The sequence below is a fragment of the Ammospiza caudacuta genome, chromosome 6 (genome assembly GCF_027887145.1).
Source record: "Ammospiza caudacuta isolate bAmmCau1 chromosome 6, bAmmCau1.pri, whole genome shotgun sequence".
Taxonomy (NCBI): domain Eukaryota; kingdom Metazoa; phylum Chordata; class Aves; order Passeriformes; family Passerellidae; genus Ammospiza; species Ammospiza caudacuta.
In genome coordinates, this window is record NC_080598.1 from 35,129,069 (window position 1) to 35,147,376 (window position 18,308).

The window sequence follows — 18,308 nt, forward strand, 5'->3', positions numbered from 1 at the left end:
CCTTTCTCATCTGTAGAAACCTTGAATATAGCCCAGTAAGGCTTACATATCTTTTAGTGATAAGCTGAGAAATAAGTACAGAAACACAGCTAATAAAAATCCCTATTTTGATTTTCTATGTTTTCCAGTCTTTTTTATAGATGCTGCTAAGTGACAAAAAGCCAGGTGTTTATAGATTCCAACTTAAGAAAAGGCAGAATTTTCTTTCAATTAACAAGCTGTAATATTTTTTTTTTAATCCATCAACAAGAAAGATGTATTTTTTTTTAATCTGTCAACAGGAAAATTATCTGATCAGTTCAAAAAGAGAGCATATGCTACTAAATGCATTTTCTGAAGAGTGTCCTTTTTTTAGTTTCACTTTTACAGAAATTTTATGGTTAAATACGGTTAAATATCCATAGTAGGCTTGAGAAAAAAAAAAAAGAGTCATCCTCATCTGAGCAAGAGGGTAAAGTTAAATATGATAAAGCTACTGGATTTATCATCTTTTAGTTTTACTCTATGACATACACAGATGGATTTTTTATTAAAAAAAAAAGGAGAAATAGAAAACATTTGTCCAACCCGATGTTTGTGGAAGACTGTACAGACAACTGGAAAACCAGCATTACTTCAATCTAACAAACACTAGAAAACTTTTGATACTTATACAAAGAGATGCATCATCTGATTTTGCTACCACTGTAATTAGAAAGTAACATCAAACAGATGAGATTAAATATTTGCCAGAGATTCAGATTTGCTTATGTTTTCTAAGGTTTCTCTTTTTAAAAAAATGTCTAGAGAAAAAAGGCAAATAGAAATTAAAATTACTCACTTCTACCGTCCATCCCAATTTCTCTATGTGTGAACATTCATAAAGGAGAGAAGGTACAGACCAAATTATGATCTTTAAACTTAGTCTCTGTTATTTAAGTTTGCAGAAAAATGTGTGTCCATCAAAGTTTCTTAGAAAAAAATATACATACACTTAGGTCTGCAGTTATCTGTAGATAGCCTGTAGATCAGAATGAGGCTAAATAGAGAACAGAGACTTAGGATGTGTGGAGTCTTACTGCACTGTCAGACTGATTTAATTCTGAGAGGAAGGTTGAGGGGTTCTACCCTGTTTTGATATTCACACATAAACAATAATATTTGGAATTTCATACCTTCAACCTCTTGCTGTCATGCCAAAATAAAATCTGGTTTGTTCTGGTAAAATAGCAACACACTGAAACATTATGCCAACATCCTAACATTTCAGCCAGATATTTCCAATTATTTACACAGCCATAAAAGACTGATTCCAAGGAAAACTTACACAGTGCGAGATCAGAGTACTGGCCAAAAAAAATAAAGCTGAGCCCAGAGCATTCATCCCTGCAATGTGGTTTTGAGGTGCTACTAGTGGACACAGGGAGAGGAGCACCCCCAGTGTAAGGTTTATCCCTTTATCTCACATGGCACCACAAACACTTGATCTCTTCTGGTTTGCAAATGTTTCTAAAAATCCATGGAATTTGGACTCTACAGGTAATATTTGTTTCATGACAAAAATATTTGTAATATATGTATACATAATATTCAGGAATAATTTAGCAAACCAATTGTTTTGAGGACAATGCCAAGACAACATAACTTTTTCTGCAAAGCCTGTACATTAAAAAACCCCTCTACTTCTACCAAAACCATTACATTAAGGAAGGTGTAAGATAGATAGTGATTTTAAAACAAAGATCAAGCAACAACATGATGGAGACATCTATGACTTTAGCTCAGGATATTTTCTATATCTATAAAAATATTAATTATTACCAAAGCATACTAAAAAAAAATAATCAGAACTCTAAATAGAAATTAAGTACCTTCAATGCTCTGTGGACCAACAAGATTGGTAGCCTGGTGTGCTGGATATTCTACCCGGGGTCTGGCAATGCCCAACTGCTCCATAACCCCATGGAGCAGCCTCTGAATATCTGCTTCAGTAACCCTGTCAGGTGTCCTGGGGCTGTGGCTAAAAGCTGAAGCCAATCCAAATGCCAGCAGAAACACCATGTTGCAAAGCAAGGTAGACACCATAGTGGCAGCCACTTTCATCCTGTCAAAAAGAAAGGAGTTTGATTATAAATTATAGTAGGGGGGAAAAGACGCAATACATGTGGTGGAGATAACACCTGATCCTACTACTGGACTTTACTACCTCAGGCTCTAGGGCACTCCAGCCAGCTGGAAACTGGGTGGGGGGAGCCATGGAGGGAATAGGGTAGATAAGTTCTTCTCTTCTAAAAGAAATATGAAGCAGCAAACTGCAATATCAATTTGCTGATTTGCATTTTCCCATAACATTAATTAATAGTCATTGCTAACAAAACGAATCCACTTTTTCATTTGACAAGAATACATCATCCGCTCCACCATCCACCCGTCCACCCCCTCCCTGTTTACTATGCTATTTATAAAGCTCTGGTCTAAAAGCCAAGAACTCTTCATTCCAGGAATTGTGTTTTCCAGGCTCTATTCTTTCATTGCCTGGAAAATCAATAATAAGAGACTGCCGAACAACCTGGATGTATTTGGTTTGCACCTTAAGACAAAGGCTTCCGATGTCGTATGCACCGTCTTTCCCAGCTGAAGCAAATATGTTTGTTTCCTTGAATCTCTTTCACTAAATGGCAGCACAGTGTAGTTTAATTAGGAAAAAAACCCAACAAAACCAACAACAAAAAAAGCCCACAACAAGCAAGTACCGCTTACGGTCCTCTGATAGGCTGAATTTTAATCAGAATGTTTGTTTTCTTAAAGCTCCTTTCCCCGTCACATCAGAGTCTAACTGAAATGCATCGCTTCCAGTCCCCTGGATAAACAAACCCCCCGAGTTCCCCTTTTATTCCTTAACACACGCACAGCCGCCTGATTTCTTCACGCCAGACGTTTAAAGATGCTCCAGTGCTCCAGCCTCCGGCGCAAGGCACCTGGAAACGTTTTTGAGGCAAAAATGGCTGAAAACCCCCACGCTGGGAACATTCCCCGCTCCGCCGGTGCGCGGCTCCCCCGCCGCACCACGCTCCTCCCGCAGCCCTCCCGCTCCATGGCCGCGGGAGCCGCCGCTGCGGGGGGAAAATCCCCGCCGACCCCCGCGCCCCGGACAGCCGGGCCGGGATCCCCTCCCCTCTGGCGGCCCGGTAGCGGCTCGGAGCCGCCGGACCGGAGCGCCCCGCTCACCTCCCGCTCCCAGCGCGGCTCTGCGGGGGCGGCGGCTCCGCGGCCGCGCATCCTCCGTGCGCAGCCACGGCCGGGAGGGAGCTGCCCGCGGTGCCGCCGCGACCGAGCGCTGCTTTGTGCCACAGACACACAAAGCTCGGGGGGTATTAAAAACCTCCCTTCTTAACCTAACGGTCTAAAAATGAAACTGAAGGGTTTTGATGTATTAATGGTGACAGAAATAAGATATTGCATATTCCCGGGAGAGTATCCATCTTCCTGCTGTGATTTCTGTCTCTAGAATAACATGATCAGTGGTTTATTACAGGGTGATAGTGTTACCTAACTGCAGGTTTGCAGGGCAGCAACACAGCAACCATCTCCAAGGACTTGGAGGTAAACAGCTCCAGATTAAGCAAATATAGACACATCATCCAGAGCGGAGGTTACCAAAAAGAAAACTACGAAAGTATCTTGCTAAATGGAGTCTCTCATCTAACCCAGCTTGGCAAAAGAGTAGCTTCTAAAGGTTGTTTTATGTATCACACCTTCACTGTTATTGAGGGGAATGCATCACATCCCAGTTTAATATAGCTATCCACAGAAAAACTGAATTATACCCCATAAACCACAACATTCCATGGAATACACTTGCACGTGTAGATTTTTTTGGTTTTTTTTTTTTTTTTGACTGGTCTCTGGTACATTATGCAAGGTGTAACTTGCAGGATTTAGCAGTAGGGCCTTCCAGTTGGCATCTAGTTTCTTTCTGCAAAATATAATCAACTTCATATAAAGGGCTGTATGTCCAAACTGTTCTGCAAAACTTCTAAAAACAGAATTTAAACTTTAAGATTTTTTTTTCTGCTACAGCTTTGTCAGGGCCCTGCCAAATTCCCCCTAAGCCAAGTTTAGATGTTTCAAGACTAGCTTGCATGGGTGATCAAAAGTAGCTTACTGCACCACATAGGATAATATTAATATGTACCAAATATTTTGAGTGCTAATACAGTTTTGACAATCACAAGTCCTAGTCTTCTAAACAAAAATCAGTGTGACACCTCACTATTACAGGAGTCAGACCTCATTTTCTTCCTGACACTGCCTTTATCTCCTTCTGTCCTATTTCCAGCTCCTGCCTCCTTGCCATGACAGCTGGAAGTTGTTTTGCTGATCCTTACTTACCTTAGTGAGATGATTTGAACCCTGGTGCTCTGGTGCCTGCTCAGCCTATTGAGGGATGTGCCAGGGGATAGGGGCACGTTGCCAGGAGAAGCAGCCTCCTCTTTGGATGGTGGTGAGCTGCCTTATTCACTCCTTTACTTCATGAAACTGAAGCTTCCCATTCTTTAGCACACCACCAAGCAATCTGGTTAAGATCTTTGCATGGCTGGCTGCCTCGTATTAGATTGTACAGCAATGTAGCAAGAGTGAGGCAGGAGTTTTCCACAGATCGAGCTGACCCAATTCAACTTGCAAGTTGGTGGATACATGGGGAAGGAGACAGGGAAACAAATTTTTCTTTTGACTATTTTGACTAACATAGCCTTTCAAGAAGTTCAGAAAGCCACTGCTGATAAGCTATGCTGCATCATGCCTTTTGCTAGTTGTGAGAAGTACCAATATGTAGCAAAGATGAAGAAAAAGGACAGCCAGAACAGATTTACTTCTGGCTTCAGTATTTACAGACTTACTAATTTTGGTGTCTACAGTCTGCATATAACAGCATAATCAGACTTTCCAAGTCATTATAGAAGAACAAACTCAGAAAAGGGAAAAAAACAATGGTTTTATTAAAACCAAAAGTATCCAGTGCTTCAGCTGTAACATTTTGCCAATAAGCAATTCACACATATAAAAAGCTAATGAACGGTTTCAAGTGTTTACTCAAATAATTTTACAACTGATGACAGACAAACAGTTTTCATTCCAAAAGATGTAAACATTTGCTTGTGCAAATCAACCTTTAACACGCTATGGCTTCTTACATTCGTCTCTTGCAACACTTTCAGCATCTAAACTCGGCTTCTGCACCACTTAGTTAACATAATTCTACAGCTCTAAAAATAAGTTAAAACTCCCCTCTCATATTAAGATAAACAATTTTATTATTCATAACTGAAAATACTTGGTACCTACTGCAGAACACAACACTGGATTAAGTTTTAAGACTTTTCAATTCTTGAATAAATTGCACATTTATTTTCCATGTGTTCTAATAATTCTCCAGTGTGTGTGCATGCATGGATTGCATTTTGACATTTACCTACTAAACAAGTAAAATACACTCCCAATTTACTCCAACCAAAAAAACCCCACATTGTGTCAAAACAAACAGAGCTCACACGAGGTCCAACTTAGTAGTATCAAGGGGTGCTCCAGTACACTTAAAACTAAAAAAGTACATAAATTTAACTACTAATACTCAGCATCAAAACACTTCCTTTTATATGTCTGTTTAATTTGCTTTAAATATTTGAGAAATTGTTTTTGAACTTGATACTTAATCTAAATACTGCAAGAAGTTTTGGAAGATGCAGCATATTTTTAGATGCTGAGATAATCAAAACCTGAGATCTAACACAAACATTTGTGTTAGATTATTTACAGATTAACAGATTATTTTTGTTTTATAAGTCAAATTCATTTAGTTGAACTGACTAGCATTTACAGAAGTTTCAGTAAATGAAGAAAACCTCAATATGAAAAAAATTGCTATTCATACATCTTCACAACTCATTCATTTAAAACAAATGAAATATTACAAATAAAAAGAACTAGGAAAATAAGATACAGATTTAGATTTTTCCAAAGGTTAACCAAGTTACAAAGAATCCATTTAGCCATCACATTTGATCTTATAAGTCTACTGGCTTTGCAGTTGGTAGCAGTCTTACTTCAGATATTGGATTCTTTGGAGAGCCTCTGTAACGAGCTCTTTCTTTTCCTGAAGCACTTCTTGCAATCACAGATTTTCCCGGGACAGCACCTGGAACACTTATATTTGCATTAACTTTCAAACTGGATTTAACCATTTCATGATTGGTTAGATCTTCTAGAACAGACTTTGATGGATGAACAGTTGCTTTTTGTTCATGGATTCCAACAGTTCTGAGAGAAACATCAGCCTTGTCTGGTGGATTTAATGGCTTGTAACATGATTTAGATGCTAAGTCTAGCTGCTTACAAGCTACAGAAACTTGGTCATGTGTGCTTTCACTCCTGCGTGGCAAAAGCATGGAATTCTTTGAGGGCTTTTCTGTGCAGGGGAATAAGGCAGAATCATAGCTCAAAGATTTAACAAGTGGTGAACCAACACCACTTGATTTAACCGTGTGAGAGCTTACAGATTGTCTGTTAGCCTCCAAAAGGGAATTAATTCTTCTTACAGACTGTCTAACTGGAGTACGTTGAAACTTGAGGGGTGGATTTGTTTTGCTTGCGGAATTTGAATCATGTAATGAAAGCTGGTTGAACCACTGTATGTGGTCAGAAACCTTCCCATGGTCAGAAACAGTTGATGTTTTAGTTAAAACTTTACCCGAATTTTCAGCTTTCAAGTATTGGTTGCTCATTTCATTTTGTGATTTAGGCAACTGTGAAGTAGGCAGCTGTCCTGCCAAAGAAGGTTTAGCAGTACCCTCTTCCAAATTACAGCACTTCACCGTACAGTTTTCAGCTGTTTCTGAGTGTACTAATTGTATTTCCTCTTTTCTTCCAGAGAAATCTGATTTGTGTAAGTCATCTTTTGTTGAACTGTTCTCAACAGTAAACTTATCTTCCTTGGCTAGTGCTTGAGGCATAGGAAGTTCTTTTACTTTATCTGGTTTCAGGACCTGAAGTTCAACCTCAATAGAAGTTTTGAAGTTTCTTTTCTCCAAAGCATCAATTTCCTCTTTTTTAAATTGCTGTTTATCAGCAGCAGAAGATGGATTAAATGGGTGCAACAGCTCTCTGGATTTTACATTTGCTAGATTTTCAGAAATTTCTTCCACTAACAATTCTTTGGCAGAACTGAGCCCTGAGGGACATGGAGTTTCATTTAATATTTCACTTGCTACAACTGAGAGGGATGATTTCTTATCACCTAACAAATTGTGAAGAATACTCCCAGATGCAGAGAAGGCTTGCTTAACTTTCAGTAATGTTTCTGTAGTTGAATTTCTTTCATCTTCACACAGCACAAGTTCCAAGTTGTTGTCTTGTTTGCTTACAGTTGCAGATTTGAATTCATCTGGAATAACTGGTGGCTTTCCAAATATCAAAACAGATTCTGAAGAGCTGGTTCCCATTTCAGAGTGTCCAGGCAGAATTTGCTCATTCTTGCTGATCACCTGAGAATCCGTAAGAGCAGGACTGTTCCATGACATTTGGTGAACTACTTTATTGTGACATTTTGGAGTTAGCAAGTTTTCTTCTGACTTGCTTACATTCCTTGAACCTTAAAATATATACCACAGCATTTAGGAATAATTTATCGTGATTTTAATAACTATAGACAAAATTCATACTGAAAAATAATTATCAAAGCAGCATTGAATTTAAAGATGTTATTATGCTCTTAAACTTCAGAAATGTAAAAAAAGGTTATAATATAAAGTGAAATAGTGTATCGCCTCTTGTTTAACTAAGAGAGATACTAAGATACATTAGAAACACAAGCTTGTTCTAAATCAATTATTTTTCCCAATTAACATATAAGTCACTTCTGACTTAGCTAGAAGCATACTTTTAATCCAATTGCTTTTATACTTTTATCCGTAAAGTTGCTTTTGCAAAGTAGAAATAGTTTTCCCCATCTAATATATGTGGTTAGGCAATCACCTTTCTTAGGGAATTTTTCATTGACATATGGGCTGAAGAGTACGTCTCTTCTTGCACATTCTGTTCTGCCTTCCAAACCTTGCTGACTTGCAAGACGCCTTCCAATATTTTCTGATCTATTGCCAGCTGCACATCCTGATACAATATTCTTGAACAAACAAAAAGTGTTAATTGCTTTATATAAACTTGTAATTTGAAATCTCATTTACAGACGAAACTTCAGGAAACCACTACCCAAATCAGCCACAGCAGCCTTTTCTTGGCCATACTTCCTCTCTGCAGACTCAGGAGGGGAACAGCCTCCCTTGCAGTCAGGCAGACTCAATCACACTGTGAACAGTGACTGAGCACAGGCTCTGCCAGGTCAGACACTCAGAACTGAGACACACTGATCACAAGCGTGGGGGGTTGATCCCAACAAGCAGGCAAGCTCCCATCCATCCACTTGCTCATTTTCCCCATTCCCCAACAGGATGAGGGAGAGAATTGGAAAGATGAAAAGGGACACACAAACACCACAGACAAAAAAACCCAAACCCACACAGGATGCAAAGGTCATCACTTACAACAGTCAGGCCAGTTCTCAGTAAGCCTCTGAGCAGTGGCTACTTTCCACAAATTATCCCCATCCCATTTTTACTGGTGAGCTTCACATTACATGGCAAGGAATTGCTCCTAGGTCAATTCAGGGCAGCTGCTCCCTCCCTCAGTGTCTTGCCCCATGCCAGTCAAACACAGTACAAGCTGATCTGTTACTGCTACGCAAATAAACCTCAAGCTTCTTGTACTTGACAGCAAGCAGGTTCAATTAACACTGGGATCCCTCCATTACTAAATACATCCTTCCTGCTCCTGAAAAGCAATGCCCCAGACTGTGAATTAAAACCTACAGTCTAATGAGAGGACTGGGGACTTACCACTTCTCTGTTGCTTTTCCCCAAACCAAATTTCAAGCGTAAAGACCTACGAACCATTTCTTTTCGGCTTATTTTTGGAGAAAAACAACCTGTCTTTCCTGATTCAGCCCTGGAGGGACACAAGGGAAGAAGGGGCATAAACTCTTTAGGGGGACAAAGAAAACACCCTAACATTTATTCACAGTTATTTCCTTCTGTTTTACTTATTTTATTGCCTTCTTGCCCACCTTTCTTTAATAGGCACAGAAAGCTACAATAACAGATCTTATTTTATTTTGAGCTCAATTTCACATCATCAGAAGATCTAGTGGTTATAAGACTACTATAAAAATTTACCAAACCCAATATTTTTAGAGACAGATTGAGGTCATTATTCAAGGGGTATAGACACACCTTTCCAATTTATCTTTAGGTTTTGAGAGTTAATTACCTGTATAGTTTTTTGCTCGCAAGTCTTTTACTTCTTCTATTCCCTGTACTGGACACATGATTTTCACCCATGGTTGAAGGAGACAGTGAGGTTTGTGATGAATCAAGACACACACAAGGACTTGCTTCAAACTGAACTACAGGGACAAAATTGTATTTATATGGACTTAAAATAGTCATATTTTTTTCAGATAAAGACTTACAAGTTAACACAATAAAGAACAGGTTTTTAAACAGGACAAAATTTTTGCCTATTTTGTAGAGTGCTGGCTTGAAATTACTTGGATTTCCACCTTAAAATTAAACAAAGCTGTTGCTCATAGCATCCATAAAAGTGGTGGAATGCAATTAATTGCAGGCTACAGATATCACTACCTCAAATAAGTTTCCACACTATTATCATCAGATCAGTTCCTCAAATTTAAGAGCTCACAAAGAAAAATTAGACTTAGCCTCATTATTATTTGAAGTGTGCATTATTATTTGAACTGCTATCTTATAAAATATCATTGCTTTTGTTTGCTTATCCATAGAAACATGGAGAACATGAAATAATTTAATAAAAAAAGCACTAAGCTTTATAACACTCATTGGATGGCGGGGGGAATCAAGCAAAACAGCCAATCTAGAAATATCCTTTCACTCTAACTTCAGCTGGCAGAACATTAAAGAATGAAATAAAATAAAACAGGATTCTCAGAAAAGCTTGATTGTTGGAAGCACTCTAGTAGAATAAAGTGGTACTAAAGCATTGGTAAACAAAAGTAAAATTTTCTCTAGAGGTTTGAGATGTAGCATCTAGAGGAAAAACAAGAGGTGATGGGACATAAGAAAGAAGCTTTATAAAAGCAACAACTACATTTCTCATAGAGCTATGATCAGCTATTTAAGCATTTAGGAGACAAAAGGCTACAACTTCCAAAAGGTTGGAAGCATAGGCAGTCTTCATGGATTTGTGCACCAAGAAAGAAAAGTATAACCTGAGTGATGATAGAGAGTAAAAAAGATAAAAGGACATCAGGATTGCAAGTATGAGAGATTAACAGAACAAAAAAACAAGCAAGAGAATTTGGCTTTTGCTCAGTCTATCTAACATGAGTTACCAATGAACATAAACATACACTATTTACCAAGATGGGGAAGTAGTGCAAGGAACACTTCAGCAATGAGCATCAATGACTGTGTTACAAGAACAAATGGCTCCACTCTTAAATTAAGAGCCAACATGCACTTCAAGCAGCAAAGAAAAAGTAACAGCACTGTACCTGATGCTGGTGTTGAGCTGCTGTTAAATATGCTACTTGGTAAAAACTCAAATGCAAAATTGTGCTTAAAAGAGCGTCTCTTCTTGCTGGACAAGCCCTGAGAGCAATCAGTTGGAAGTTTCCTCTTGGTACTTGGAGTAAGAACCACCGGAGTTGCTGATGAAAGGACTGAAATTAAGAAAATCAAATTTGCAGTAATAGCTTAAAAGTTGGAGAGTTTAGTAAATAGTTGTTTTGGGTTTTTTAACTCTGAAAAAAGCTTAGCCAAAGTGCATGCATTTTGAACATGCAAAGCAATCAGTATAGCTTAGGGTTGGATTTTTCATTTTGTTGGGTTTTTTGCAAGTTTAGAGTACCAGACAGGAAAATCCAAACCCACAGATCAATAAAACAATATAGGCATTAGGAGGAAGTAAATGTATAGTCATCTGCCGAAAGCTTTAGAGACAGTAAGTGTGAAAGAACTTTAGTCCTGGCAGATTCATTACAGGGATGATTAAATGCTGCACTACTGCACTGAGGCCATAGTAGTTTATTAGCTAAAAAGCACAATTTTGGTTGGGCAATCCCCACAGAGCTAAACCACACAGCCCACTACTGCAGTGATTGTAGCTGCTCCAAGAATTACAGTAAATGCAGTATCCTCAATAAATATGTAACTATATTCCATTTTAAACAATTTAAATTTAGTCACTTGCCTTCAACTGAGTTCTAATTCTTTAGTTAAAATATTATTGAATATAGTTAACAAATCCAGAAGATACTGCATGGGCTTTACTCAGTACAAATACACCAGTACCTACCGCTGCTGTCTTGTTGAGGTGTAGTGGAGGGGGTTCTGTTAGATTTAAATTTATTCAATGCTCCACTAACAATATCTGAAATGCAAGACACACCAAGCAATCAAATTTAAATGTGAAGCCTGTCTTGCTCTATTTTCAACTCACACTTAACTCATTTTTTTTTTTTTTCATGGAGAAAGTGGATCAGTTTAAATGTTGTTTTATGTACAGAATATCATAACCCAGATCTTCCCACCAACACAGTTTTTATTGCTTTCACAATAGCTGAAAAATCTATTTTCCTTAAAATAAAAATTATTTTAAAAAACCAAACAAAAAACCCAACAAACAAACAAACAGAGTAGAGAAGTACAACACACAAAAAAACCATGCCATGGCATAACATACAGTCATACAGTCTTAATTTCAACTACTGTAAGGTTACATGAGCTAAATAAATACTTATGTTTTTACAGCAATACATAAAAGATCCCTTTGCAGTGGGTTTGAATGAAGTCAAGCATACATGTTCCATAGTATTTCCTCTAAGAGAGTGCAGAACTAAGAATGGACCATTTGATTGCCCATATCTAGCAAAAAACCCAACTCAACCCTGTTGAAAGCTGAAAAACCTCACTCAAAATCCCAGATCCATGATACCAGAGCACACAGTATCCAACAACACCCAATTCAGATTTACACTTCAAAACACAAATTAGCTTTGATTCAAAAACACATCTGCCATTTGCATCTCTACTTTCTCATGACCTGACTTCTCTAAGTATCCATTAAAGTACCATTTCAAAATTAGCAACAACAAACCAACCCTATAGCCTTCTGCAACAGGATCTGAAGTTGACTCAACAAAAAGCCAAAATATTAATTTGGCTATACAAATCCAAAATAGCTTCTTTAGTAGACAACAGAAGAAAACTCTGAGTAAATATACAATAACATGATTACTGAAGTCTTATATACATTTTTCAAATCAAACCCAACCAGTTTTGAAGACATCTGTTCTGCCTGTGGAAGAAGCAAGTGCTTAGGGTCAGACTACCTGAAGTCTAAATTCTGGTTTTGGCTTTCAAAGTTCCACAAAACATACCTACCCCCAACACTTCGGTGCCTCCTCCTCTTACATTCACCGGGAGATTCATTTTCACTGTCCTCATGGCCCCACAGTGAGGGAGTAGATTGAAAGACATCAACACCCAACATGGAAGGAATCTTTTCCAAGATAAATTCTGGTACTTGTCCTGGAATAGTTAAGAAATACTTTTTTTTAATGATTCTTAAAAGTAGAAAAGAAAAGCTGCACACACAGGTTGGCACACTGCCACAGGTTGATAAGCATTTATCACCTTACCGATTTCCGCCGCGTGGTCAATAAGTGTTTCCACAACAGCAGCTTGCAAGCGAATTTTTTTCTCTGTACTACTGGAAATCTTTTCATTTTCATTCGAATGCAAGAGGTTGGGAGCAAAAATCACTGCCAGATTACTGCTATCCATTCTGTTTTCATTGGATCTTAACAAGAAAAGGTTTTTTAAATTCAAATTATTAGATAATATAAACAGTGGAGAAAGAAAAGATCAAATAAGACAAATGCAGTTAAAAAAATAAAAATGGACTCATTCCCCGGAGTGCTTATACAACAAGATTAATGTATAGATTTATGCCTTCCAAGCCAGATAATTGAACAACTATGTTACTGAAAAGAAGTTCTAGATCCCTCTCAATTTTCGGGAATGCACGGTATCAAATTATGGTAATTCTGCTGAACAAAGTTTGAATAAAGTCAAGTCTCCAGTTAATTAAGTTTTCAGAAAGAAAACCTTGGATTTATGAAATAAAAGACTATGACTGAATTACATAAATATCTGCACATATGAAAGTTTAAAATGGCAAACCACTCACAGAAAGTTACAGCACTTGCCTGGACAGAGAAGCAGTTAAGGGAATTCAGAGCTGTTTGCAAGCACAGCCTTTTCACTGACCTTAAGGACACAGCTCTCAGAAAGTTGAAAAAGTATCTCAAAGCTGCAATTGTTCTGTCAGCCATCAAACAGGACAGCAACACGGTTGCAGTTTTCTTCTCATTTCCAAGCTGCTGAGCTTTGCATAGGCCTTCCTGCAGGTGAGGTGGAAGGATGGGTTCTGGCAGCTCTCTAAAGAACTGTTTGAGAAGCCCTGCAACATCACATGGCAGTGCAGCTGACAGGCAGTTTTCACCTTGATTCAGTTTGCTCTGAAATTTTTCATAAGAAACACGATTTAAAGTCTTCAGCATATTGTCAGATTTCTAAATTTGGGCAGTAATGCTCTAGCCCTTGTCACAACAGACAGCCATATCTTCCACACTGTTACTTTCAGCCTTCTCATGTTTTACTCAACTACATTATTGACAATGAGACACAGGCAAGGTTGTCAGACCATATGTATTAATTTAGAGGCTTCCCATCCTCCCTCCACCAGGAGAACATTCCTATAAAAGTATGCTCATAGCATCCAGTGTGCACAAATTCTAATGTGTTTGTTTGGTCCCAAACTATTCTCATCACCTGGAAGGCAAAATATTTAAAAGGCAAAAAAAGGTGAAGCCTGCCAGCTTCTGGACTAGATCTCCTATCATTTCTAAAGCAGGCAATGTTACCAATCTACTTCCAGTATCAGAACTTGAATGTGACTGAAAAGAGTCCAAAAATTAGAACATGCCCAAGTGAAAATGCAGCTTATTAAGAAAAAAAGAGCAGCTTTAGAGAATACCTTTAAAGCTTTTAAGCGAACAAGAGATCCAGACTTTCTGAAGAGTCCCTCAGTATGAACATGTTCTTCCAAATATTCACACGTATCGACGAGAAAGCTGAGAAAAGAACAGTAACAGTTCTGTGCTCAGAATAAAGCCTGGGGTTTTTCCACAAAAACTATTTCATCATTTTTTGTTAAACATAGTATATAGAATAATTTCCCCAAATGACAAGAGTATAAAGAAATACAACTGAATAAGAGTTCTGAATTCCCTGTCTAACTTCTGCATCCCTCCTTTTCCATGTGGAGCTATTCTTACAACCCCCAGAAGCTCTAGCAGGCATGGAACAAATATTACATTCTTTCTTCTGACAAGGGTTCAATACCATAAAGAGAGCAAAATAAGCACAAAATCTAAAAGCACACTGTTATTTTACCTTGGAATATAACCATATTCTGGCACAAGTGATTGTGGCAATGCATGAAAAGATATTCCAAAGATTTTACCCTGAAATACAAAATTCAAATAATGTCACTCAGAAGTTGAAATAATTATCAACCATATGTTGCAAAGAAGCACACATTCCACAAGTAGACATAAGGGTAGTTAAGACAAAAAACAAAGTCTTTCAGATGAGACAGTAAGAGGTATTGTCTGGAAAAGCACTGTTATCTCCACAGATCTAAAACTGATTCTAGTGGCAGGTAACACCCTAGATGATTGTGAAAGAGTAGAAAGCATTTCTGCAGTATGTTTTACACTTCTTATTTTACAATAAGTTAGTTTTCTTATAAGATTCACAAATCAGTAAGGATATTAACCAGATTGCTTGGGAATCTCACCTTAGTTTTTCAAAATATTAACCAGATTGCTTGGGAATCTCACCTTAGTTTTTCAAATTGACTATATCCTATTTTTCTTAAAAATCAACACAAAAGAATTAAAATAACTTTTTTTAAAATAAATTTTTCCTCATCTCAGACACTCAAGATTGCTCTTTTAGGAAGGATTCAACTCAACAGAACAATCTAGACAACTGTTCAGTACCTCATATTTAGTACTTGTTCTTAAAAATCTGGTCTCTACTGCCTTATAGCAAGACATTGGAGTATGTTACATATTAGAAAATGAGTAAAGCTCATCAGTCATTACTACTGATGTTCACCCACAGCATCAACAACTTCTACATCCTAGAACTTCACTTTATTTGCTTATGTTTACAGAACATGCAAGCCAGTCGCTCTCCCAACCAGAAGAGGACTGGGATTATGCCCAACTTGTTCTTAGAGCTGAATGCAAACTGTTAGTCATTCATAGCTGAAACTCAACTGCTGTCCATGTCAGGAAAACAGTTAATCAGTAACTAACCCATTGGACCCAATCTAATCTGTCCCACAGAAAACAAACAGAACAGAGTCAGGAAAGAGAAGCAACACATCTGTCATTGTGTTCCAGGCTGCTACCAAAGCTACAAACACAAAATTAATTCCAAGAGAACATTTTTTCTGTATGTACAAGATTACATACTAGAAAATTCCAGTGGTTTGGAATTCAGCATTTAGAATTCCTAACTGACATGCTCACTTCACTAGGTTTTGTTTGAAATATCAGAAGTTGTGATTTAATTGCTTCTTAATAAATAATAAAGCTAATAAAATTATGTCTGTTCCCTTGTAACAGAAATAAGAAGCAATTGGCAAAACAAATGCTATTCTCTAGCTTTTTCTACCTTGCTCAGTAGTTAACTATGCATTTTCTTCCTTGCATACAATTTAAGCACTACAGACAGCAACAAAGACATCTTTTATCAAGACATACATAGATTGCTCACAGTTCTTATTATCTTCCCTTCAAATGGAAAAGGAAAGAAGAGTCTATAACCATGTTTGATACTGACAAGGGGAAGAAAACTAATTCTAACTTCACCCTTGCTTTCTCACTTTCCAAACAACCCACCTCAAGCCAGTCTTCCCAACTTCTTTAATTTTTATTGACCAAGGATTACTGCAGCATTGCATATTGTCTTCTCAGCCTTACAGAAAGCTCAGCCTGAGGATGTTTAGCTCTGTGCCATATCAGTTGCACAGTGATCTCGTTTAGGACTTGACCATGGTCCACATTTTATAAATTAATGAGTTTACCAGAAGATCAGTATTCTCTAATGGAACTCAGTGCTGGTATCAATTATAATAGTCAGTTTTATAAAACAATCATGAGACAGAAAACCCTTCCTTCATCAAATTCAAACATGATATTTAAGGTCACGGGAGAGATTTCATTCCTGGGCCACTGGCAAAGCAAGGCAAGAGCTGTCTGTGCCAAATTACTTAGTCATGCTTTATACTAAGAAACTATGCAAATAAAGCATAGTTCAAAAAATCCAAAAATCTAAGAAATCAAGTAGAAGACACACAGCTTTTAGAAACAACACCGCAGCTATATTCCGAGAAATAACACAATTACTAAGATTTGAATTCCGTGGTGAGTGACATCAGTCACAGTGAAGCACAAAAAGCTCTCGCACGGACCAGAGGCGACCGTGAGTGTTCCAGCGGCCAGCCAGCCGGCGGACAAAAGAGGAACCCAGCGCCTTCGCCATCTGGCTGCCGAACTGCCGGGGGCGGGGGCAGCCCCGCACGGAGCCGCTGCCTTCCCGAGCCATAACACGGCTCTATGATGGCCCCCGGGGCACGCTGCAGGAAAGGGGGAAAGCTCTTTTCCCATTGCAGGAGGCGATGCCCTTTGGGGGCTGGCAGAAGCCGCTGCATTACGGGAACGGCACTGCTGCCGGAAGCAGCGCTCCCGGGCCAGGAGCAGCCCCTGGATCCGCCGGAGCTCCGGCTCTGCCCGGCCCGGGAAGCGGAGCCCTGCAGCTCCCCCGCCCCGCTCACCTCCGCCGCTGCAGCTCCCGGCGCCTTGGCCGCCGTCAGGCAGCTCCCGCTCTTCACCTTGATCCCGTACGAAGCTCGGAGCTCCTCCAGCACCGCCAGCTGCACCAGCCTCCGCCTCTGCTCCGCCATCCCTGCGCCCCCCGCCCTATCTCTCCCCAGCCCGGCCCCTCAGACCCCGGCGGGCGCCATGGCGGCCGCGCTCACCGCCCGGCTCAAACCCAGCGCGCGGCCCCGCCCGCGCCTCTCATTGGGCCGCTCGCCGTTCGAAATCAGGCCCCCGCCGCCCAACGGCCACGCAGGGCTGCCCGCCGCGCCTGCCTCCGTGCGCCGCCTCGGAGCCTACACAGCCAAGGCTCCGCGCGCCGCTCGCCGGCGATCGCAATGCATGCCTAAGGGCCAGGAGGGGCGGGGCAGTCGGAACGCTCTCAGCCCTCCGTCCCCACGTCTGCCTCAGCCCTCCATCCTCACAGCGGCTTCATCCCTCCGTCCCTACATCTGCCTCAGCCCTCCATCCCCATAGTGGCTTCAGCCCTCCGTCCCCACCGAGGCTTCATCCGTCCGTCCCCACATCTGCCTCAGCCCACACGCGTGCTCGCCCCTTGCCCCCACAAGTGTCCGGCGGTGCCGAGTTTGGGGATGGTTCAGTTGGATGGTCACTTGGAAACAAGTGTCTCTTTCTCCAAAAATAAGCTTCAAATAAGAACAGCTGCTCACCGCAGTTTGGGGGATAAACTGTAAAGGAAAAGCTGGAAAGCTTATTCTTGGTAGGGTGGTTTTTTTCTGACTACACAGAAAGACTACGATTGGACTTCCACAGCACCTGATGGCCAGGGAGTGTCAGGTGTCAGCACCGAGAGAATCTCGAGGTTCTTCCCATCTGCTCCCGTCATTGTCTTTGCTTTCCCCTGCATTACGTGGGCTCTGTGCAGGTCTGCCCGAGGTGATCCATTACTTCCATCGTTTTCTACTGGCAAAGCCACACTCCACACTTTAAGTGACTCGTGAACCATTAGCACCAAGTTTGGCTTTTATTTGCTACGTTTGGGTTCCCTTGCCCGTTCCGTACAGTGAACTCAGACACCTCCTGCAGCAGAGTCATTCTGGGCTTTGCACCCTGCTATTATAGGAAGAACTGCTTCCTTTTTTTGGTGTGTTTTGGATTGTTTTTTGGGGGGGGTTTTGCTTGCTGGTTTTTTCCTATTCCAAAGTAACTCTTCAAGTGCCAACAGCACTACAGTTAACCAAATGCAGTCTTTCTGTGTAGT

General features: G+C 40.0%; 1 protein-coding gene across 3 annotated transcripts in view; it reads right to left on the minus strand.

The window, feature by feature from the left end:
* Positions 1–17,172, minus strand: part of LOC131558923 (neuroendocrine protein 7B2-like) — a 41,284-nt gene extending 24,112 nt beyond the window's left edge. The window contains exons 1-12 of one of the 3 annotated variants that reach the window (XM_058807037.1): positions 17,044–17,172; positions 14,589–14,659; positions 14,170–14,266; positions 13,401–13,651; positions 12,770–12,930; positions 12,513–12,659; positions 11,425–11,499; positions 10,622–10,789; positions 9,358–9,493; positions 8,928–9,036; positions 8,011–8,158; positions 4,956–7,627 (exon numbers count right to left, since the gene is read on the minus strand). In XM_058807037.1, the coding sequence (XP_058663020.1) occupies positions 6,045–7,627; positions 8,011–8,158; positions 8,928–9,036; positions 9,358–9,493; positions 10,622–10,789; positions 11,425–11,499; positions 12,513–12,659; positions 12,770–12,930; positions 13,401–13,651; positions 14,170–14,266; positions 14,589–14,659; positions 17,044–17,172 (3,075 nt within the window). In that variant the 3' untranslated portion in view covers positions 4,956–6,044. Of the gene's footprint in view, positions 1–1,850; positions 2,084–3,207; positions 7,628–8,010; positions 8,159–8,927; positions 9,037–9,357; positions 9,494–10,621; positions 10,790–11,424; positions 11,500–12,512; positions 12,660–12,769; positions 12,931–13,400; positions 13,652–14,169; positions 14,267–14,588; positions 14,660–17,043 lie in introns of those variants that run through there. The other 2 variants (XM_058807038.1, XM_058807039.1) reach the window with 2 other exon arrangements.
* Between the last annotated feature and the right edge of the window lie 1,136 nt (positions 17,173–18,308).